General features: G+C 33.7%; 2 protein-coding genes across 2 annotated transcripts; both read right to left on the bottom strand.

The window, feature by feature from the left end:
- Positions 1 to 20,928: 20,928 nt before the first annotated feature.
- Positions 20,929 to 21,596, bottom strand: LOC124942865 (11S globulin seed storage protein 2-like). Its single transcript, XM_047483439.1, has 2 exons — positions 21,453 to 21,596; positions 20,929 to 21,300 (listed from the first exon to the last, which is right to left on the bottom strand). Exons 1-2 carry the CDS (start codon positions 21,594 to 21,596, stop codon positions 20,929 to 20,931), a joined length of 516 nt encoding a protein of 171 aa, XP_047339395.1.
- Positions 21,597 to 21,602: 6 nt separating this feature from the next.
- On the bottom strand, positions 21,603 to 22,617 carry LOC124942855 (11S globulin seed storage protein 2-like). Its single transcript, XM_047483427.1, has 3 exons — positions 22,311 to 22,617; positions 21,960 to 22,237; positions 21,603 to 21,875 (listed from the first exon to the last, which is right to left on the bottom strand). The coding sequence occupies exons 1-3, from the start codon at positions 22,615 to 22,617 to the stop codon at positions 21,603 to 21,605; spliced, it is 858 nt and encodes a 285-aa protein (XP_047339383.1).
- Between the last annotated feature and the right edge of the window lie 1,847 nt (positions 22,618 to 24,464).

Raw genomic sequence — 24,464 nt, 5'->3', positions numbered from 1 at the left:
CGATCTTAACCAAAACGTAAACCAGCTCAACCAGCAGTTCAGAGTAAGTATATCATATCTTCTTTTGAGAATAAAAAAAATTCGTCATGTTTTTATTAGTGGAATGACTTAATTTCTGTTTCTAGTCGTTCTATATGGCCGGGGGAATGCCAAAACAACAACAACAAACTAGATTTACTGCTCATGAAGCTGAAAAGAAAGAATACTTCGAGAATATTCTAGAACATTTCGACACGGAGTTGATGGCCGAAGCCTAGAGATGCCTGTGGAGCTCATGCGAAAGATCCAACAAGGAGAGCAATCGAAGAAGGGATTCATCGTTACTGTTCGCGAGGGCATGCGCATGATCAAGCCAGACGAGAGGGAACAACAAAACGGCTTGGAAGAGTCTTCATGGTGTAGCATGAAGATCCGACACAACTTGGAATCTCGCCAACAATCCGACGTCTACTCCCGTCAAGGAGGCCGTCTCTACGTCGTCAACCAGAAACAGCTCCCTCTTCTCTCGCCTCCTTCGACATGAGCGCAGATAAGGGCGAAGTATTCCCGGTAAGTAGTACAAATAAGGCTGCCCTAGACTAAAAATAATGATTATGTGACCTAAACGGGCTGCGAAGGAATAGGCCGGCCCTGTTGTAATATTCATTTTTGTCTCCAAAAATACATCATGAATCCACAATTTTATGTACTCAGAACGCGATGTATAGCCCAAGTTGGAATATGACGGACACTCCGTGGTATACGTGACAAAGGGAGAGGCCAGGTACGCATTGTGGACCAGAGCGGACAAGCAATAATGAACGAACGCGCTGCGCGAAGGAGACATGTTTGTCTGCCCTCAATTCTTCGTGGTTACAAGTCAGGCTGGAAAGGAAGGATTCGAGTGGGTGGCATTCAAGACAACTAGCTCTCCGATGAAGAGTCCCTTGGCTGGTTACACTTCGGTGATGAGGGCTATGCCTCTCAAGTAATTGTTAACTCCTACCAAGTGTCTACTAGCCAGGCTAAAGATCTCAAGTATAATACTGGCCGACAGACCATGTTTCTCAAACCTAAGGCTTGAATCTCTTCTTAAACATGTGTTTGTGGATGTAACTAGTGTGTGTATGAGCTAGTATGTAGCAATAGCTAGTAAGCAGCGTTTACTATGCTTTTTTTTTTTCAAAAGGATAAATAAAATATATCATGATGAGCTTGATATTATATATTATGTGTATGTCTCCCTTTCTTTTCCTTTTTGTAATTATGGGTTAGGAGTTTCCAACTTCTATAACATATTACTTTGTGGTCACAAAATTAGAAGAAAATACTACCTATTATATATTATATATAGTATCATAATCCTAACCACATTTTTTCAATCAAAATATTAGTTAGTACCCATTCAGAAATATGGAGTCAAAATATTCTTGGTAGACACCAAGAGTTATTAGTATTATTACAAAAATTAAGTCTATTTTATACTATTTGACTTGAATTTTAATTTATTTATAAGAATTATTAAATTATTATAAATTTAAAATACCTTAGATATATAAATTTTTAAAAAATTTAAGAAGTTCAGAAAATTTTAAATTATTTACTAATAAGATATAAATTAAAATTAATATCTCAATAATTTATTATATATTATAATGTTTAATAGAGTATATGATTGATTGAATATTTATGTGTGAAAGAGAAAAATGTTGAATGGTATTTAGTTAAGATAATTTTATGTTGAGGTTAATGTATATAATGTATTGTGTAAATTTTATATAGATAAACCATAGTTGTTATTTTTTTAAAAACATTAAATGTGTATAATCATTGATAACATAGATTTTTTCTCTCCATGTTTTGTGATTAATAGATTTTATATAAATAATAAAAAATATAAATGACTCAATTTTTGGTAAGAGAGAGATATGAAAATTTTTCCAAGATATTTTTCTGAAAAATAACTCTTCTCAAGCCTCAAAAAGTAACATTTTGATAAATCAGACAAGACACTTCATAACAGCTAGATTTCTCATTTAATGAGAATCTTAAATGCTTTCATAACCGACCCCTATTTAAAGAGAAGCTCTCTTTCATTCAAAAACCACAACATTCTTGCTTCGAGTATCTCTCTTAACTCAGATCTTCTTTCTACTTCACACCTCCATCATGTCTCAATCAGCTCTTCGAACATCTCTTATTGTTAACTTTAACTCGGTCCTGTCATCCCATGACAGCGAAACGAGAGAAGTAGTCTTTGAATCTCTTGAGCAATCTGGCTTAAGAAATTTCTCGAAGGTTCTGACTTTCTCCTAGAAAGGGATATCTCCGACATCTTCACTTACTCCGCGTAGTGGATGGTACAATCGCATCTTTCACAAGAGGAGGCTGGAAAGGAAGGATTCGAGTGTGTGGCATTCAAGACAACTAGCTCTCTGATGAAGAGTCCCTTGGCTGGTCCACTTCGGTGATGCGGGCTATGCCTCTTCAAGTAATTGTTAACTCCTACCAAGTGTCTACTAGCCAGGCTAAAGATCTCAAGTATAATACTGGCCGACAGACCATGATTCTCAAACCTAAGGCTTGAATCTCTTCTTAAACATGTGTTTGTGGATGTAACTAGTGTGTGTATGAGCTAGTATGGTAGCAATAGCTAGTAAGCAGCGTTTACTATGCTTTTGTTTTTTGTTTTTTTCAAAAGGATGAATAAATATATCATGATGAGCTTGATATTATATATTATGTGTATGCCCCTTCTTTTCCTTTTTTGTAATGGGTTAGGAGTTCCAACTTCTATAACATATTACTTCCTTTTTTGTAATGGGTTAGGAGTTTCCAACTTCTATAACATATTACTTTGTGGTCACAAAATTAGAAGAAAATACTACCTATTATATATTATATATAGTATCATAATCCTAACCACATTTTTTCAATCAAAATATTAGTTAGTACCCATTCAGAAATATGGAGTCAAAATATTCTTGGTAGACACCAAGAGTTTATTAGTATCATTACAAAAACTAGCATTTAGCCCGTGCATTTGCACGAGTAATAATATAAAAACCGTAAAAAAAAATTACGGATAACATTTTTTATTTTATTTTAACCGTTTTAAGTTTATGGGTGAGTCAACCCACAATCCGACACAAGTATCATTTACTCAACATCATTATATATTAGTTAGTTAAAAAGTTAAACTTATATTATATTAAAACGTCCCGCGTTTATCAAATTTGGTGTTGAATTTAAAATATAAAGTCTTTGTAGCCTAGTTGGTTAAAGAGTTGTACTTGTTTTGTTAGGTTGCAAGTTCGAAACATACCTCTAGCATTTTTAATTTTATTTTTAACCGTTTTAAATTTAAAAACGGGTCAACCCACAATCCGACCCAAGTATCCAAATTAACCACAGCTCTCGACCCGGCAATCCGGACACTTTAAAAATTAAGCATCATTATATATATATAGATTAAGTCTATTTTATACTATTTGACTTGAATTTTAATTTATTTATAAGAACTATTAAATTATTATAAATTTAAAATACCTTAGATATATAAAATTATAAAAAATATTACGAAGTTCAGAAAATTTAAAATTATTTACTAATAAGATATAATAAAATATTATATTGAATAAAATTGAAATTATTATTACAATAATTTATTATATATTATAATGTTTAATAGAGTATATCATTGATTGAATATTTATGTGTGAAAAAATGTTCATTGATATTTAGTTAAGATAATTATATGTTGAGGTTATTGTAATAATTTATTGTGTAAATTTTGAATAGATAAACCATAGTTGATGTTATATTATTTAAAACATTAAATGTGTATAATCATTGATAACATAGATTTTTTTTTGGGAAGAAGGTTAATTTTATTTATAAAGTTGAAACGAGGTGTCAAATTTATTTACAAATTTGTAAAATTCTATTTATGTATATAAACTTGTCAAAATTATTTAACATAACGGAATGTCTCAAACGGCGTTAAGTTTTTATCCACGTGGATATTTATTTTTTATATTTTTTAACCTATTTTTTACATTTCAAACGGACCTTCTTTTTCTATTTAATATATAAAATTAAATAAATAAAATTTTCCTTTTTCTACCCACCATCATCTTCATCCCCTCTCTTGGCCAATAGGCAGCCCACCATCATCTTCATCCCCTTCGCCAATAGGCAGCCCACCATCATCTTCATCCCTCTCTTTCACATCCGCCGCAACCAATCTATTCACATTCAAGAACTCAACAAATCGAATCTCAATCTCTAGAGAATGTCGCAAACTGTTTTTGCCATTCCTTTTTTAACTAGATCATTCATAGACTTTGATATTACTGTTAGGCCTGATAATACAGACTTGTTTCGTGATCTGATCATCGGATGGACTAGTTTCGATCAAACCATATAATATCTGTAATAAACCTCCAATTGAACTCTGTGATTGAGGATCTAACTAAATGAGTTTCAAAACCCTAGCTGAAGCGATCTTGGAACTAGTTTTTCCTTCACGAAGAACAATCAGAAACAATGAAAAACAAGTGACATATCACATTTAACTTATCAACTCCAACTTCGATTATAGTTAAAGCTAAAATCTCAATAACTGTTTCTAGAATCTCAATTTTATTTTTCAAAATTCTAACCATCACAGTTGACCTCTAATAACTTATTGTTCTAATCCCCTAGCAAAATCGGAAATTGTAGGCAAATTATTCAAATGAAATCCAAAATTTCTAGTTTGATGTTTCGCATTGAATATATAACCTATTACTTTATTACTTTTCTATTGAGAAGAACATAGGGTGAAATTCGGAGAAAGAAGACAAAGTGGGTCTAAGAAATGCATAGTGGATGAGATTTTAGAGATTAAGATTTAAATGAGAAGAATATGAATCGGTAAAGGAAGAGAGAGAATGAAATTATTATTTATTTATTTATTAAATGTAAAGAAAAAGTCTGTTTGAAATGAAAAAAAATAAGTTAAAACAAAATATAAAATAAATATCCACGTGGATAAAAAATTAACTCCGTTTGAAACATTCCGTTATGTTAAATAATTTTGACACATTTTGACAAATTTGTATACATAAATAGAATTTTACAACTTTATAAACAAATTTGACACCTCCCTCCAACTTTATAAATAAAATTGACATTCTTCCCATTTTTTTTTTCATGTTTCGTGATTAATAGATTTTATATAAATAAAAAAACATAAATGACTTGATTTTTGTAGGAGAGAATTATGTAAATTCGAATGATAAAATTTCTCTTTGCCAAGATGAAAACGTGAGTTCAATTCTCGCTATTTGAATAATTCGAAAAAACTTTTCAAATTAATGATTTTTTAGATGTAAAAATAGTGTTTTTCAATGATACTATTTCTAAATGAAACAACAATAAAATAAATGTTTAATAATTAATTTAGTAATATTAAAAATAATTGTAATATAGTCTTCAATGTCACCGAAATCAAATCATATTTCTGAAATTGCAATTTTGTAATTATATTTTTAATTAAAAATTAGCCTTTTTTTTAACATATATTATTCAAAATATTATTAATATTATAATACATATTACAACGTTATTTGAATTGAAAATTTTATTTCAATTATATTTTATTTTACAACTTAATTTATAATAATCATTATAATATTATTTAATAATGACTTGTGTACGCGTTTAAATTTCGCCTCACTGAACCCTTTCTCTCTCGACGTCTCAAATATAATATGTTTTCTTTTGTACGCGAAATTTTCTATCATCTTATGTGTCTACAAATTTTAAAGTTCATCTAACGTCTTTTGTTTTAAAGCATGAAATAATATAATTCTAAGATAGATTTATCCATTCGAATGTTCTATCTTTAAGAACATTTTGTGCGATCTAAAATTTGTTGGTCTCATTCCTTACCTATCTTTTCGAGTGCTCCGCCCATGAAGGGGACGCATCGAAGGACTTAAATGGTAAACACAACTCGTGCACTTTTTAAAAAAAGGTTGTTCTACGAAAGTTATACTATAGAACCACGTGGATTACATTCCTCTAGAATCTCACAAAAAGTAGATAAAAACTATACATATAAGATTTTATCATATCTATTTGAGATTAGAAATACAAGTGAAATTCTATATCATAGACTTATTTTAATTGGCTCGTACATGTTTCAAATTAGTAGGTATACAAAACGTAGTAATTAGGTTAGTTTTAATATTCTTCGCTTTAGTTTACTTCAAAAGAAACTAAAAGAAAGAAAACAGACTATTCATGGATTTAGGGTCCGGTGCTTGGTTATGCATGAGAAATGGGCCGCAATAACTATGTCTTATATGTCTATCACGTGGGATAGTCTCTACTCGAATGTAGTTGGCCATTTGTTTGTGAAGTTACGCTACACATTTGCATTAGGAGTTCATAATTCTTTTGTATGTGTATGGATTAACCTTGTATCTAATCTAGAAGAAGTAACCATAGATTATGCATGGTTTAGGGTTCGATGCTTGGTTATGCATGAGAAATTGACCGCAACAACTATGTCTTATGCGTTTATCCCGAGGGATATTCTCTACTCGAATGTAGTTGGCCATTTGTTTGTGAAGTTACGCTACACATTTGCATTAGGAGTTCAGAATTCTTTTGTTTGTGTTTGTCTTAAACTTGTATCTAATCTAGAAGGAGTAACCCTAGCTCTAATTAGATTCCAATAAAGGTTGACATCAAACCATTATAATTATCTTTATTTTTATTTATCGTGTCTTAAGTAAATTTTAACAAGATACCCTATGTTTAGTCTAGAGATGATTTTGGACTCTTATTAGGTTTTCTTATACTAAAGAAGATGAAATAGAACATTGAATGCACTCATTGGGCACAGATGTGAATCATAATATGAATTCTCACTTTGCCAAATTGCTTGGAAGTTTGTTTGTTGATCTGTAATGTCAATCCATGTATGAAAATGACTCTTCTAGTATATCGGGATGTTGATTAAAGAACGAAGAGGGGAGTTAGAGACCTGAAGTATGCAACAACCGAAATCAAGAATTTTCCCAAAAAAATATGAAAATCCTAAGAGTTTGCATGTCGAACATATTTTTAAAAACACTTCACACTTGATTTCAGAACTTTTCAGGGTTACAAAAAACCCGATATGGCTCCGCCAAAATGAGTGTTTTTTCCCGAGAGTCAACCGAAAATTCTGAAAATTTCTAGGGATATCAAAAATAATTTTATGAAGCTAATACGAAAATATTATATTTGTTCGGGCAACGGAGCTTAAGATATTAGCGTTTCAAATAATTCATTTTTCAAACGAGTCCCAAAAATTATGGGAAAATATTATTACTGTTGAAAATAATATTTTTGACCATCATTGAATTTTTGAAATTTTTCTAAAATCATATCTTAAGCTCCAATTGAAGAAACAAGGTTGTTTGGTGTAAAATGAACCAAACAAGCACTAAGAAAAATCCTAAAAAGTTGGAAATTAAAACTTTATTTCAAAATTTGGAAAAATAAAATGTTATGGGATCGAATTGAACGTAAATAGTAGTTTAGGGATCAAATTGATTTGGATTTATTGAAAATAATTTGAATCTAGAAGTTTATGGTATAAATTGCAAAAATTCTATTAATTGGAGGGTCAATTTAATTCAGAATTAAATAATTAATTATGAATTCTAGTTTCTAGGAAAATTTAAAAGGATTAAGAGTGTATGGGCCTTTTTGAACATCCTTCAGAAGTTTAGGAATTCAGAAATTTAAAAAGGAGGAAACTGTTCATCATCGTCCTAGTTGTTTGCTTCCGCCTACAAACTTTCGCTTCTTCTACTCCATGGATGCTCAGGAGATTCTCCGAAGACCATACAAGTGAAGTTGTCTCGGAGTCATCTCTTCCTGTCGCCTTGCGGCTTGTTTGGAATATTGTTAGAATCCAAAGTCGAAGAACATAGGCAAACTATTTTCTTCGGATCTGGACTTCAGACCGACTCTCTAGCCTTGTTGTTGCTTCGGAAGACTGGAGCTCTTCACTACAGAGGCTCACTAACCTAATAAACATCATGAAGAGACACTTTGACGCACATGAATGAAGAACAGAGTAATCGAAAAATTATTACTCTACATATCTAAAACACAAATGGAAGTTACCTCCTATAACACTTCGTTCGTCTAAGCATTATCTCCACAAACAATGTAGGAGCTCTCCTCAACGTCAATAGCTTTGATTATGCCTTCGATGCATCGAGGAGGCGGTCTGGAATGCTTCTGAAGATTTGACCGACAGTTCTTCCTCTAACGACCAATGTTTGAAGATTCCGACGAGTTTTAGAAACTGAGAAAAAATTTCTAGTGAAGACCTAGCCTCTTTATAACTAAAACTCAATCTAACCCAGGACTTTAACAACTAGATTAAACAAGCATCAAACAATTATTCAAACAACTCATCAACTAGTTAATCAAAACATAAATTAATTAATCATACAGGTTGAATTCAACTCAACGTCAATATCAGTGTACAAAACCGACACCTTGAATGAATTACAATGACATTAGAACCAAAGTCCTACCTAAAGAAGACATGAGAACTAGAAGAATCGGAGCTGGACTTGGACTCGTCGGAAAAACTAAAATCTCATCAGAATCGTTTTCCACTTGTTCTTCCTTTAGTTATTTTCTCTCCAAGATTACTCTCTCTCTAATGTATGTCTAAAAATTTGCACATGGATTCACCCTATGCTCAAATTAATGAGATAACACCCTTATATACCCTTAGGCAAGGGTAACTTAGGAATTAGAATTTTAGGAAAACCGATAACTTAGTTAATGAGTTGAACTAACTTATTTTCCTACTCAGCCAAGTCTGGGATGAATTACTTCTTGTACGTAACTGGTTAGGCTACACCTTGAGCCTTTATTTGAGCTAGATAGTCAAGTGTACGCCGAGTTATCCTTTTTTGATGTCATGCATTTTTTGGTTCCAGTTTTCAGCTGTATTATTTCAACTAAAACTTCAAATGACAATAACTCTTGACTCAAATCATCATTGAGGTTGATCCATGATGCGTTGAAAAGGTGAGTTTGTCAGCTACAACATTCGTATTTGACATAATCTTCAGGACTCACCGCAAATCCATGCACTTCTTGATGGAACGCTAGTGATCTCGAAATGAACAGTTGGGCTTATGGGCGACCTAACATGGGATATAAGTAGAACTATGAGTGCTATTGGTAACAAAATAAATCTAACTCAATCACCTTTCCAACAGTGTTTCATTTTCTCCAAATTGTTGAGCAAATCAAAAGATATAAATTTTTAAAGTCACATCATGCTTCAGTTCGCTCCATGATTGGAGTGGGTGAACTTGCATTGGATTGTCAGGCTAAATTTACCACCTTAACCGTCGAATGGAGATGTGGACCGATTCTATTCGAATGGTCAGCGTCTAACTTTCTAACCGTAGGTCAAAATTCAAATTGGAAGTACCATAGATTTAGTTTTGAATTATACACCGTAGACATGTCTAGTTTGATCGTATCTTGGTCGCATTATCTTCTACCGCCGACTCTGAGGGGTTAACAACTTTGACTCCATTTTGGTTACAAAAAAACTTTGTAGAGGACTCTTCAGATTTCCAAATCATCTAAGATCAGATAATTCGGTTGAGTATAACAACCTTTATGAACTTTCCAAATTGATGATCCCCTTATGATTTATTTAGGAAAACGGAATGCCAAATACAATTATTTGGGAATTTTCTTCAAATAATCCAAGACTAGCGTCATCATAACGTCTGCATGCGCATTTTTGAATTCCTTTGGGAAAGCGGTCTGATCCATTAACTTCCATTTATTCTCCCTTGACTTGTCCAGTTCAACTCGGTTATTGACATTTTTTCCATAAGTATGTATGCTTATTGTGTATGGTGTTTTATGGTTGAATATTGATAATATGACCATTTAGAAACTATCTGGATATGATAGAACCAATCAATCAGTCTTAAAAATAATAATTTGAATTTTTAAAATCCAAAATTTGGGTTTGTTGTTCTTGGGCTAATTCCGTTGAATCACATCCTAGAAAGAATCTCAACATGATTGTAATAATGTTGGGAAACTCTTTGATCATGTTTGATCCATCCCGATCATGTTTGATCAAAATCAAAATTTTCAAAATAAATGAAATGTTTTGAGTTCATGATTTGGTCAAAACGAACAGTCAATGTTCATGTTTTGATACCAATCAAGTATATAAGATATTTAGAAGATATTATATAGCTTATTTCTTCTCAAAATAGCCTTAAAATCAAAAATCCAATTTTTGATCACAAACTCTTTTGAACGATTTGATCATCATCAATTTTGATTGATACCTTGAGATGATGATCAACATGTTTCTGTGAGCTTTGTGAAGCTACCCAAACCATTAGATCAAATAATCGAAGCTAATAAAAACGAATTAAAAAAATGAACTTAGGTGTTCTTGATGATCGAGGTTGGTTAGTATATGACCGAGAGTTCCGACTGAGGGTCCTCGGTTCGGACCAAATCCTAGAACCATGAAATTCGAACCTAGGACCGAGAGGTCCGACCGATGTTCTTGAGTTAGGACCGAGAGGTCCAACCTAGGACTAAGAATTCTAGAACCTAGGACTGTGGATTCCAAAACCTAGGACCAAGAGGTCTAAAACTAAGACCGAGGAATCTTGACCTAAGATTGAGTGTTAGGATCGTTGACAACTATAGAGAGGGGGTATGAATATAGTTGACAAATTAAGGCAATTTTAATTCAATTTTAAACCTATTAGAGATTAAGAATATGTTTCTATTCTTCACAAATCTTTGCAAGCTCTTGAACGACTTCAAGTGCGGAAATGTTTGCTTGATTTGAAGCGACAGATAAACGATTGAACGATGTAAAAAATAAATAACACACAGAGTTTTATGGATGTTCGGAGATAAAACTCCTACGTCACCCCTTCTTCTATTTCCAGAAGGTTTTCACTATAAGACTTTGATTCATATAGACACTACACAAACCCAATAAGATACACATGACTTAGCAACTACATGTTTCTGAATTTCTAGCTAGTCCTCTGTTGAACATGCAAACTCTGTTCAACTTATAATACTGAAATTTACACAGAAAGAATAGTATGTGAATTACATAATAGACTTTAGCAGTTCGTAATTCGTATGATTGTTCAAGGAAGCGAGAGATTCACCGTGGTACTCTAATCACCTTTTATATTGAAGACTCTGTAATGGTCGAATTTTCCTCTTGGATACGTGTCAGCATTTTGTTGAACGTACACTAAGTGTACAGGAACGTACATAAGAATATATATTCGTTGGATCATGGCATACCAGATTGTACTGGAGAATATTCGCTGGAACGTGGTATACTTGACAGTACAAGACGTGGGCTAGAGGAATATTTGAGTACGTGGCAGATAAGTAGTTATAGCGTGTTAAGTTGTCTTGGCTGACGACTAATAACAAATACTTCTGATTGCTAAGATGATGAGCTGAGTAAATAAATGGATGCTTCTTCAGACGGCTGCTGAAGCAAAGCATCTGCTCACACTTCTTCGTCTGTATAAACTAGACGTCTGCTTGCGCACTTCTTCAGACTACACGTCTGATGAAGTTAGACGTCTGCTCGCGCACTTCTTCAGACTACACGTCTGCTCGCGCACTTCTTCAGACTGCACTTCTATAGAAGCTAGACATTTTCTCGTGCACTTCTTCAGACTTCACGTCTGATGAAGTTAGACATCTTCTCGCTCACTTCTTTACACTACACGTCTGATGAAGTTAGACGTCTGCTCGCGCACTTCTTCTGACTTCACGTCTGATGAAGTTAGACGTCTGATCGCGCTTGCTGAGACAACATGTCTGATAGAAGGAAGACGTCTTCAGACGTACCTGCGCAAAGACAATTTACACAACTTAGTTTTGTTCAAACCATATTATTAAAACTATGTTGTATTGATTAAACTTATTGACCTAAGTTTATTAAAAAAATTCCTTAATTAATTATTTCTCTTTTAATTAATTTTCCTTTTTCTTTATTTAACTTAATCTAACACTGGGAATTCATAAACCCGGGATTAAGGGACTTAGCCTAGAGCTAACTCGAGACCGTGATGGACTTAGGATTTACGTCTGAGCAGCAGCCTCCGTCTGCTCAAATGGAACCATCTTAAGTGGCTCTCCCTATGTCTGAACTGATGCAGACCCTGTCTGTTGAGGGGGAACCCTCAAGAGCTGATGAGAAGACGACCAAGGTTATAGTTCAGACCATATTATTAGAGGGGCAGGCGTCTGAAGATAAATGGACTACCTCCCTAAAGTCCAATCGACCCTCTCTTTCAAGAACTAATAAGTCCCACTCTAGTAAGTCTTTTCGTTCTGAAGAATTATCGGATTTGTCAAAGACTTGCGCGATGAATTGAAGGAGCAGGCGGTAATTCTCAGGCAATAGTCAATGTGCCTCAGTTTTATCTCCAAATAAGGAACCAAAGCAATCCATTCAAGTAAGTTTTCATCCTAAACCCATTCCCTCTATTCCAGTTAGTTCCCATATCGTCTCTTCTGCCCACTCTTCTTCTGAGGAGGCTTCTCCGGGAATGACAAATTTTTTCAAGTTCTTTTTGGACATTTTTATACCGATGCAGCTGAGCATCCATTCTCTTGTTAATAGATTGGTGATTCTGGAAAAGCGATCTTCTGAGGCATCCCTGGCTCAATCTGATGCGAACAAAGAAATTGAGAAGACTTATTGTGATATATCGAAGCTCATGGATCAAATGAACAAGATGAAGTCTACTTTTCTCAATAGTAATCTCCACCTCCACACAGAGACAAAGTCTGCCATAGAAATTCTTACTCTCCAAATCATTCATGTCTGCTGAAGATGAGCGCATAGAAGATGTTGACGCGGTCGCTCATCGCTTCTAGGCTGAAGAAGATACGGCTTCTGAAGCTTCTAGAACCCTTGTTGTTTCTGACCTTAATAATGTTAAAATAGGGTAAGGTAGCAATCGAGGAGGAACCATCAATAGGAGTACTCAACGTCAATTCAAAGTTCGCCTTTCCTTGCGCCCAGTTTGGAAATACTTTTGGGACAATAACTATCATATATTTTATGGGTCATATTTTATTTATAAAAAATATTTTTATTATTATATATCAATATATCCCTAAGTTTTTTAAAAAATATTGACATATATTTTTATGATAATTATTTTATTATATATATATATATATATATTCATAAGTATTTTTTAAAATAACTCTAAATAATTTATTTTATTAAAAATAAAATCGTAAATAACCTAAACTGAATTAGTCTCATATAACTCATACCCAGCCAGCAGCAACCTCTCTCTCAACATTGGACACTCCACGGTTTCATTTCTCCCTCTCTACGTCTCTCTTGCGCGCTCACATTCTAGAAAATCAGACTAAATGTTGTCATTTTTTCAAATCACAGATTTGAACTTCACAAGAATCAAAGGCCATCTTCGTGGAAATCGAAGATCGTTTGTTGTGTCTATTTGTTGATCGGAAGTCGAGGATCCATCTGAAAATTGCAGGTAATTATAGTGCATTGGTGAGTATTTTGGCTATTTGATCTACTATCTACGTTTCTAAATTTCTTACTATACTTTTTTGGTTGCTACCTTACTTGAATTTCATGCCTCTTTGTTCCAGTTATTGTAAGGTCAATATTGGTAACTATGAAACTTCAAAGAGATGTAAGTACATAGTTTTGTATGATAAATTCATTTCTTTTGCCTGCATTCCACATGTCATTATAAAGATTAAATACAACATATGCTTAATTTATTTGTTTAGTGGTCTTAAACTTATTACTAATGCAAACAAAAAATGTTGAAATAGGGAAATATTTAACTTATATGAAATTGTTCTGATTTTGATTTGATTTTAACATTAAACAATTGTATATGGAAACATTTAGATGTAGAAAAAGCTTTTGAAATCTGGGTTTAGACGGTAATAAAATTATTGACATTTTGTGTATTTAAATACCAAGTTCTTGAAGACATGACATGTAAGAAATGAGGTGGTTGTTGAGAAACAAATTATGTAATAAACATTCTTTTGAAGTACTTCAAATGTTGTTAAGAATTTACAATAAGGTTTTGAGTTCATCCTTATACTACAAAAACACAATAACCTGCTTTTTCATATTGATGATGAAGATGTTTATTTCGATTAATATACATTTTTTCTGGTTTCGCAAACTTGTGTTCATCTAGTAGTGTGATTTTAATAAATCGAATAGGCCTATGCCAATGCCATCCTTAATTAAAGCATGATAAGACATGGGTTTCTTTGTTTGATTTATGCATTTGTTATAAGACAGATAGGTGTATTCACATATGGACATTTCCTCACTTATATGGTAAACACCGCTTAATTATACACACTTTTGACATATAATACATAGCTTATTTCAAATCTTGCATTATGTTCTTATCATGTTCTAATCATGTATATGTTCACATTCTCATCTGAATATACGTCGGTAACATCTTCTATTATTTCTTGAGGTAATTTTTTTAAGTAATTTCAATTTTTCAATGTTCTTCATTGTTAATATTCCAATATATGTATATAATTGTTAATTGTCTTTGGTATTTTCAAACAGTAAAGTCCATTACACCTACACTACACTGAATTAGATGAGTGATAATAATTTTATTGGAGTTACTTTATTATGTTTTTTTAGCTTTATTGACCTTCAATACATTTAGATGTTTATGAATTGAGGGTGTTAACTATTAAGTTTAATTGGAGTTCTTATAAGCTTCATCTTTACAGTTTAATTAACTATCCATCAATTTTTTAGAGAATTACAAGTTCTCCACAAAGTAAAGATTCTCTAAAAAGCAGTCATCCTGACATTTTTAACTTTATTTTATTGCTTATATCATATTGATTAATAGTGTCAAAGTTTTGAAGAGTTGTATAACCATCTATACTTTTTCTTGTTTAATGAACCATGCCTTGTTATTTATTTACTAATACTCTTTAGATTTTTATTATCAAATTTCATAATATGCTTCACTTCTCACAGCTCATTTTAGGAGTGGTAATCTAACAGAGATTTTTATTATCAAATTGCATAATATGCTTCACTTCTCACAGCTCATTTTAGGAGTGGTAATCTAACAGAGATTTTTATTATCAAATTTCATAATATGCTTCACTTCTCACCGCTCATTTTAGGAGTGGTAATCTAACAGATCAGTTGACTGATAGCGACCTTGATAACAACAATACAATGAAATATCATTATAATGTTTTGGTGGCTTAATTATATATTTATGGAGTATCATGATGATTAGATTATTAAATTTGTATTGGGTATATTCTAGAATAGTTTTAAATTATTAATGGGTATATTAAGACAAATTAAACTATCTAATCATTGGATTAAAAGGACTTATTATTATAAATTGACTTAATTTTTTATAGGTTGATGATCATATTAATTTTATTGATTTTTGGCAGGATTACTTTAATGACTATGGTCCATGGATTATAATTGTAAAAAGAGATGGTTGAGAAACGAATTGATTGCAACATGTTACAAAAGTTTAAATTTAGATTTTAAACAAAATTTGTACTTATTGAAATATTATGTTTGTTTGTGTGGGTAATATAAATATTTAATTTTAGTATTAGAAATTTGTATTTCAAGATCGATTTTTTATGTTTTGGTGATGATTTTAAATTTATTTATTAAGCCTTTTAGCAACAGTAATTTATTTTAATAGCCACCTTTTTAGCGATAGTATTTTACTATTGTAGCCACCGTTTAGCGACAGTACTTAGTCCTATGGCCATATTTTAGTTACTGAAGCAATAACGTCGGCTGGCGACAGGTTAATTTACTGTAGTTGTTGAACTTTAGCGACGATAAAGTTAACAATAGAGACGGAAAATGTCGTTGTTGATCTCTTTTACACTAGTTATAAATCAAACATGACTATGACCTTTAATTTAAAAAAAAATCAAATCAATTGAACATACATATTTAATTACTTTATTTATTAATAAGTTAATTAAGAAATTATGTCTGGTACACAACCACAGTAAATTAACCTTCTCCACGGTAACAAAAGCCAACACATTGAATCAATTATAGCTATAACTAATATTTCAAACAAAAGCCAAATATTTTCTTGGTACAATATCTTCTATTCCTCTTTTGAATCCCCAATATTAGTTATAGCTATAATTGATTCAATGTGTTTGTTCTCCACGGTAACATCTTCCACCAATAAGAAGCATAGCCAAGAATTCTTATTCTTTATTACTTCTACTTATTAAAGCAAACAAATAAAAACAACCACTCAATATATATATATGGAAAATTATATTGAGCATACATGTATACATGCACATGTATTTAGCTATTACATGGTTAATTTTGTTAGGATCGGGATCGTCAATAGGGACTAGGGTTCGACTATTATTGAACGCTTACAAACTCACCGATTGATAATAACCCTGTTAGAGGTGGATTATCAGTTTCAATTTTTCACAAGTTGTCACAAACTCTTGAACCGAGCTCAAGTGCGGAAATGTTTTTTTCAACTTGAAAAAAACAATTAAACGGTTTAGAGGGTAGGAAAAAATTTATACAACATAAAGTTTATGGATGTTCGGAGATAAAACTCCTACGTCACCCCTTCTTCTCAGCCTTGAGAAGGATATCAACTAGAAGATTTGATTTAATACAACACTCGTACATAACCCAATTGAATAGCCAAGACTTAGTTACTGTCTTCTTTCGAACTCCTAGCACAAATTCTTGAACCGAGCTCAAGTACGGAAATGTTTGTTTCAACTTGAAGAAACAATTAAACAGTTTAGAGGGTAGGAAAAAAATATACAACATAAATTTTATGGATTTTTGGAGATAAAACTCCTATGTCACCCCTTCTTCTCATCCTTGAGAAGGATATCCACTAGAAGATTTGATTTAATACAACACTCGTACACAACCCAATCGAATAGCCAGGACTTAGTTATTGTCTACTTTCGAACTCCTAGCACACACTCTCTATTGAACAGAAACGGATTATGTCAACTTATAATGTTAACAAACTCACACAAAATAAGTATTGTTAGAAAAACTAGATAGTTAATTAATAAAATAATAAACTATCTAAAAGAACTTAACCAAATTCAACTCTATGTGCATGTATATAATTTCAACCTGGCCGGTCAAAACTATTCTCCCGAAACAGCACAAACCGAAACAAATCATTTATCTTCTTGGAAGTTCGGCTCGGTTAAGATATCAACCGATATGTGTCTGGTTAAAATCCTAAAGCAATATATACTCTCACCGGACATATTAAATCAAGATCAAAGATACGAATACAATGGCAGCTGACGTGTTGATGCAAAAATATATTCCTCGGAATGTGCAGAGGAAGATCTTCAAAGGTTCAGACCGCGTCACTTGTATTCTGAAACAAGTCTACTGATTGGACTAAATTAAGATATTAGATGAACAGTTAGTGTAACTGGATTTGGTACAAATCCAGAAGCAACCTTCAAGGAGCAGACAGACAGAAAATGAACAGCTGCCAAGTGTACAAAAATACAAACGTACAAGTTACATAATTCAAGCGGGAACGACATCATCATTTGGGAAGCTTCTACCGGATTGTTAATCCTTTGACCAGTCATCTAAGAGAGAGAAAAATATGACCGTTGTCATATTTCCACAATAAAAGGAAATCAAAGGGCTGAAGAAAATCTTCTTGTTCGCTCTCTTGGTCACGTGAAGAACTAACGAACGAAAAACTGTTGCGCGACTTTCTCTCTCTTGCGAACATACTTTGAGATACTTACAAATCTATTGAGTGATAAGAACAAACTGAAAAGTTCTGTGAGTTTACATATTTGTAAAAGTGTATTACAATATTGTGTGAGTGTTGTAAAGTGAACATCGAGCAGTAAATAAGATTCGATTGTGTGTTGTATTGTGTGGTTAAATATTCCTTAGTGAATATCCTTCTCATTATTTGAGAAGAAGGGGTGACGTAGGAGTTTCATCTCCGAACATCCATAAAATCTGTATATTGTGTTCTTCATTTATTTTTCGGTCACCAAACTAACCGAACCGGCTTCCCTTTATTCTAACTGATCCTTCTCTACTCTCTTTTTTAACCGATCAATGTTTGTTGCTTCAGACTGAAACAAACATTTCCGCCCTTGAACTTGGTTCAAGAGTTTGTGACAGTCTGTGTAGTGTTAAGATCGGTATTAATTCTTAACTGGATTAGCGTCAACCGTTGTGTTTGTTGTAAGAGGTCTCTTTTAACCGAACTTCGGTCCTCTATCGGCGATCCCGATCTTAACAAATACCAATTGATAGGATCGGTATAACCAATAGAGATGGGGGTCTGACTATTGATAACAACTTCGGATAAATGGATTGATAGAAATCATGCAAGTGATTAATATCACTTTCTATTCTTCGCAACCCTTCACAAACTCTTGAAAACGATTCAAGTGCGGAACTGTTTGTTTTTGTTTGAATTTTTGAACCAATAAGATTGTAAGGACTGAAAGTAAAGAACACAGAAAGTTGTTTATGGATGTTCGGAGCTAACTCTCCTACGTCACCCATTCTTTCAACAACCGTAATGATTTCACTAAACTTCTTTGAATCAAATACAACGTACTGAATAGTTAACACTCTATTGAACAGAACAAACTATGTTCAACTTATAATATGATCAGAATATCTCTCATCTAAACAGTGTTTTTGATCCTCTTTTTAACTTAGAAAATGATGTACAATCAGTAAGTGCAAGAGCAAAATGAGTAAGAAGAATTCAATTCAATAAATGGTAGACCGAGAGATTCGTTTGTTGTCCTTGAGCATCTATTTGTAGTAGAAGGACATCAACGGTCGAATCTTCTTCATGGACACGTGGCATGCGCCCATAGGATGGTTGCTTAAAGGATAGAGTACAATAGACTCTGTGCTCATGGAACGTGGCCATACTGAATGGTTGTGTGCCGGATATCCTTCTGCAACTATCATCTACTGAACAAGTAGTGGGAGGAATATTCGCGTACGTGGCGTTCGTTAATTAGATGCAAATAACTGGCGTACTGGTCTACAAGAGAAAGTGGAGCAGGAGTAGCATACAACTAGTTGATCTTAGGTAGACGTATGCTAACTTCAAACGGCTGCTGAAGCGAGGCATTAGACGTGCTCCATTAGACTGCCAAGTCCAAGGGAGTTAGACGCCAACGTCAAACAACGAGTTCCATTAGGCTACCACGTCTAATGGAGTTAGGCTATAACGTTTAACTTCACATCACTTCAGATTAATCTGAAGGAGTTTGACGCCAACGTCTAACTACCTGTCTATTAGACATGCACGTCTAACTACGTATCTGTTAGACTGACACGTTTAACTACGTTTCTGTTAGACTGACACGTCTAACTACGTATATGTTAGATTGTCTCGTCTAACTACATATCTGTTAGACTGGAACGTCTAACTACATATCTGTTAGATTGGCACGTCTAACTACGTATTTGTTAAATTGGCACGTCTAACTACGTATTTGTTAGACTGGCACGTCTAACTACGTATCTGTTAGACTGGCGCGTCTAACTACGTATCTGTTAGACTGACGTGTCTAACTACGTATCTGTTAGACTGGCGCGTCTAACTACATATTTGTTAGACTGGCGCGTCTAACTACGTATCTGTTAGACTAGCGCGTCTAACTATGTATCTGTTAGACTGACGCGTCTAACTACGTATCTGTTAGACTGTCATGTCTAACTACGTATCTATTAGACTGGAACGTCTAACTACATATTTTTTAGACTGGTAAGTCTAACTACGTATCTGTTAGATTGACACGTCTAACTACGTAAAATGTCTAATTAGCCTGCTTAGACCACGTCTATGTTAGCCAGATCTGATGCATCTGCATAGAAATAATTAGACGACTTAGCTTTATTTATTCAACTTTTAATAATAGTTAAGTTTTTCTCATACATAATCAAAATAGCGTTAATCAAATTAAATTTGATCTAACAGTTTTTTAACTTCTTCTTTGGTCGTTCCAGGTTGAGATACGTGCTGAAATGTTCTATAAATGTTGCACCTAGTTCCTCAATAGTCTTTAAATATGCTATATTCTATTGATGATACTAGCATAAAGAAACATCATCAAGATATTGGAAAATAAATGGAGTATTTTATTCTCTCCAAGTCGTAAATGAGTCATTACAGACGTCATGAAAAAGACGGATGGGTCACTTTTGCCGACATACAACGGAGGGTGAGTTATGGCTTAAAATATAACATATATTAGTATATGAGGGAAGTACTAGCGCGAATAGTGCTCGGTAAAGTGAAAATGAGAATGTCGAGTTGAGTAAACACATTGGTGAGAAAACCTAAGGGTTCGTCCATAGGAATTATCATCTTGAGTCACGCAAATATTTGTGAGAAAATTTAAGCGTTCATCCACGGAGGTTGATTTTTTTGACTCCATATTTCTGAATGGGTACTAACTAATATTTTTATTGAAAAATGTGACTAATATTTTGATTGAAAAAATATGGTTAGGATTATGATACTATATATAATATGTAGTATTTTCTTCTAGTTTTGTGACCACAAAGTAAATATGTTATAGAAATTGGAAAATCCTATCCCATTACAAAAAGGAAAAGAAAGGGGGCATACACATAATATATAATATCAAGCTCATCATGATATATTTTATTTATCCTTTTGAAAAAAAAAAAAGCATAGTAAACGCTGCTTACTAGCTATTGCTACATACTAGCTCATACACACACTAGTTACATCCAGAAACACATGTTTAAGAAGAGATTCAAGCCTTAGGTTTGAGAAACATGGTCTGTCGGCCAGTATTATACTTGAGATCTTTAGCCTGGCTAGTAGACACTTGGTAGGAGTTAACAATTACTTGAAGAGGCATAGCCCTCATCACCGAAGTGTAACCAGCCAAGGGACTCTTCATCGGAGAGCTAGTTGTCTTGAATGCCACCCACTCGAATCCTTCCTTTCCAGCCTGACTTGTAACCACGAAGAATTGAGGGCAGACAAACATGTCTCCTTCGCGCACGCGTTCGTTCATTATTGCTTGTCCGCTCTGGTCCACAATGCGTACCTCGGCCTCTCCCTTTGTCACGTATACCACGGAGTGTCCGTTCATATTCCAACTTGGGCTGTACATCGCGTTCTGAATACATAAAATTGTGGATTCATGATGTATTTTTGGAGACAAAAATGAATATTACATACAGAGCCGGCCTTGGCCTTTTCCTTCGCAGCTCGTTTAGGTCAACATAATCATTATTTTTAGTCTAGGGCAGCATTATTCGTACTACTTACCGGGAATACTTCGCCCTTCTCTGCGCTCATGTCGAGGAGGCGGAGAAGAGGGAGCTTGTTCTGGTTGACAACGTAGAGACGGCCTCCTTGACGGGAGTAGACGTCGGATTGTTGGCGAGATTCCAAGTTGTGTCGGATCTTCATGCTACATCATGAAGACTCTTCCAAGCCGTTTTGTTGTTCCCTCTCGTCTGGCTTGATCATGCGCATGCCCTCGCGAACAGTAACGATGAATCCCTTCTTCGATTGCTCTCCTTGTTGGATCTTTCGCATGAGCTCCACAGGCATCTCTAGGGCTTCGGCCATCAACTCCGTGTCGAAATGTTCTAGAATATTCTCGAAGTATTCTTTCTTTTCAGCTTCATGAGCAGTAAATCTAGTTTGTCGTTGTTGTTTTGGCATTCCACCGGCCATATAGAACGACTAGAAACAGAAATTAAGTCATTCCACTAATAAAAACTTGACGAATTTTTTTTTTATTCTCAAAAGAAGATATGATATACTTACTCTGAACTGCTGGTCGAGCTGGTTTACGTTTTGGTTAAGATCGCTTACTGCGACGGCTACAAGATCTTGAGTCCCGTCGTTGAAGCACCAATAAGCCACGCCGCTTGGAATAGCAACGATGTCTCCCTTGCGAACACGATGAACCTTTTGGTGCGAGTCTCTTCCTTCACGACCCTCCGACTTTTCGTCACTGCTCTGTCTACCCATGAACATCGACTCAGATTCCGACTCGAAAGTCTCAGGGCATCCCGGGAAATTAATGCTGATCAAACCCTCACCTGTTTTTCAGAAAATAACATCATCCATAATATATATATATATATTATATATAAGGTTTATAATTTCTGTTACCTTTTTCAATGAAGAGTAGGCGGGGAGATGGGTGGTAGTGAGGAAGAGAGAGTCCGTTAGCTTTTACGGTGTAACGAAAAGCTGCTACGCCGGCGCATTGGAACATATCGTCCTTCTGTTCCCACATTTCGATCGAACCACCTTCGTTATCGATCCTCTGTGAAGGTTGGGAAGCTGTGAGCCGTTGGATACGACATTGCTGGGCCTGAGTCAACCGGCTTTGCCTTCTTTCATCGGTAGCCGAGGCTAGGAGAGAGATGCATGCAAAGACACAGATGAAAGCTAATAGAGTATTTCCTTTAGCCATGGCTAGCTAGCTTCTCTTGAGTACTGGGAAATGGAGATATGTTGGTGTGATCTTTTTAGGGCCGAGAATGTCCTTTTTATAATAAGTGGAGATGGGACGTCTGGCCGCTGGTGTGTTTGGTTTGCATGTTAAAATGGGGATGTGGCGACTTGCCGACTTGTCTCGGCAAAACATAGCCACCTGATGACATTAACTGTTAATATTCCGAATTTTGTTTGTTGTATCTGCATGTCACAAACATCTGGCTGAAGAATCTCTTTACTCATGTGGAAGGTTGCATGGCTTTGGGGATTTATTTATTATACTTAATTAATATTTCAATTTGACTAATTAACTTTCTTAAAACTCACCCAAAATTATTGCAAATTCGTGTTTAGGCGTAGTGTTTTTAAGAAACTATAAAATAATATTTGATTAGATTAAAATTATTTAAAAAATTCATACAAGTAAAAAGCTTATTATTATTATTATTATTACGTGAAATATGAATGTTATTACATTAAAAAAAAGCATTTAATTAGCGAAGAATAATTACCGACGTATATTTAACGTCGGAAATATTCGACGGATATTGCGACGGTTTAATCCACAAAAAATATAAACCATCGCAAATATTAATAAATAAATAAAAGTTTGTCGCAAAAACAAAGATATTTATCTATGATCTATAATTATCTCTAAATTAAAATATAAATTTACGTAGCAAAAATTGTGAAAAAATAACTAAATGAAAATTCCTCTGGAAATTTTTGACGCCGTATTCAATGTTATGTTTTACCTTATATAGAAAAAATAAAAACATACATAAATAATAAAATATAATTATCTTTAACTTTTTTTTAAAAAGTTTGTCGTAGCAAAATCCGTAGATAATATGTAATATCTATATATATATAATATCTTACTTTAATAATAAAATAAATATAAATAAAATTAAAATTAATATATTATGTATATAAAATTAATTTATAAATAATATGTTTAATATTATCATAGCCAAAATCGTGAATAATATATAATATAATTATAAATTAAATAATAACTAATTAATTTATATAAATATAAAATATTATCTTCCTTAAATAATAAAATAAATAAAATCAAATAATTTTAAACACAAAAATGATATATAATATATAAAATTAATTTATAAATAATATAAAATAACATATTTAAGATTAAAAAACTATGTGGATAATACTTAGACTCTGGGTTATCGAAAACTAAGTGGATAATATTTGGGCGTAGAAAACTATGTGGATAATGTTGGGGGCGTCAAAAATCCCGTGGAAACAGTCTTACCTTCATTCGCGCCTAATTTTAGTTCCCACATTTAACCACACATATCTCCTCATTTTTCTTGAGACCTTCATCACCCCCCGCGCTTCCTCTATGTCAACCGCTGCTTTCACTACAATTGGGACTTCATCTCCTTTCTATGGATTACCATCTACAAAACTCCTCTAAAGATAGTTGTGATAGGTCGGTCGATTTGTCTTTCTTCCTATGGATTATCATCTAACACTCTATTACTAAAATTAGACTTGGATACACACTTTATGTTAATTGGATTGACGATGAATGTATGTAGTAGTATTGTTACCGTAGCCTCCCTCTTTGTGATCGGTGCACGTCTCTCTTTCAACAACGTGGCCCCACAACAAGCACAAAAAGCCCGCACCAAAGCTCGTAAAAAATTTGTCGAGAATCGTCTAAAGGCGAATGGTGAAGACCGAAGATGGTTAATTTCCATCATTTTTAGGTATTTTCATTAAAGTTTGTCTAATGTTCATATGTGTATATCCACTGTCTGGTATGTTTATTTAATTGGACTACTTGTCCACTGT

This window comes from Impatiens glandulifera, chromosome 1 (genome assembly GCF_907164915.1).
Source record: "Impatiens glandulifera chromosome 1, dImpGla2.1, whole genome shotgun sequence".
NCBI lineage: Eukaryota > Viridiplantae > Streptophyta > Magnoliopsida > Ericales > Balsaminaceae > Impatiens > Impatiens glandulifera.
This window is presented reverse-complemented; position numbering and strand designations above follow the sequence as displayed.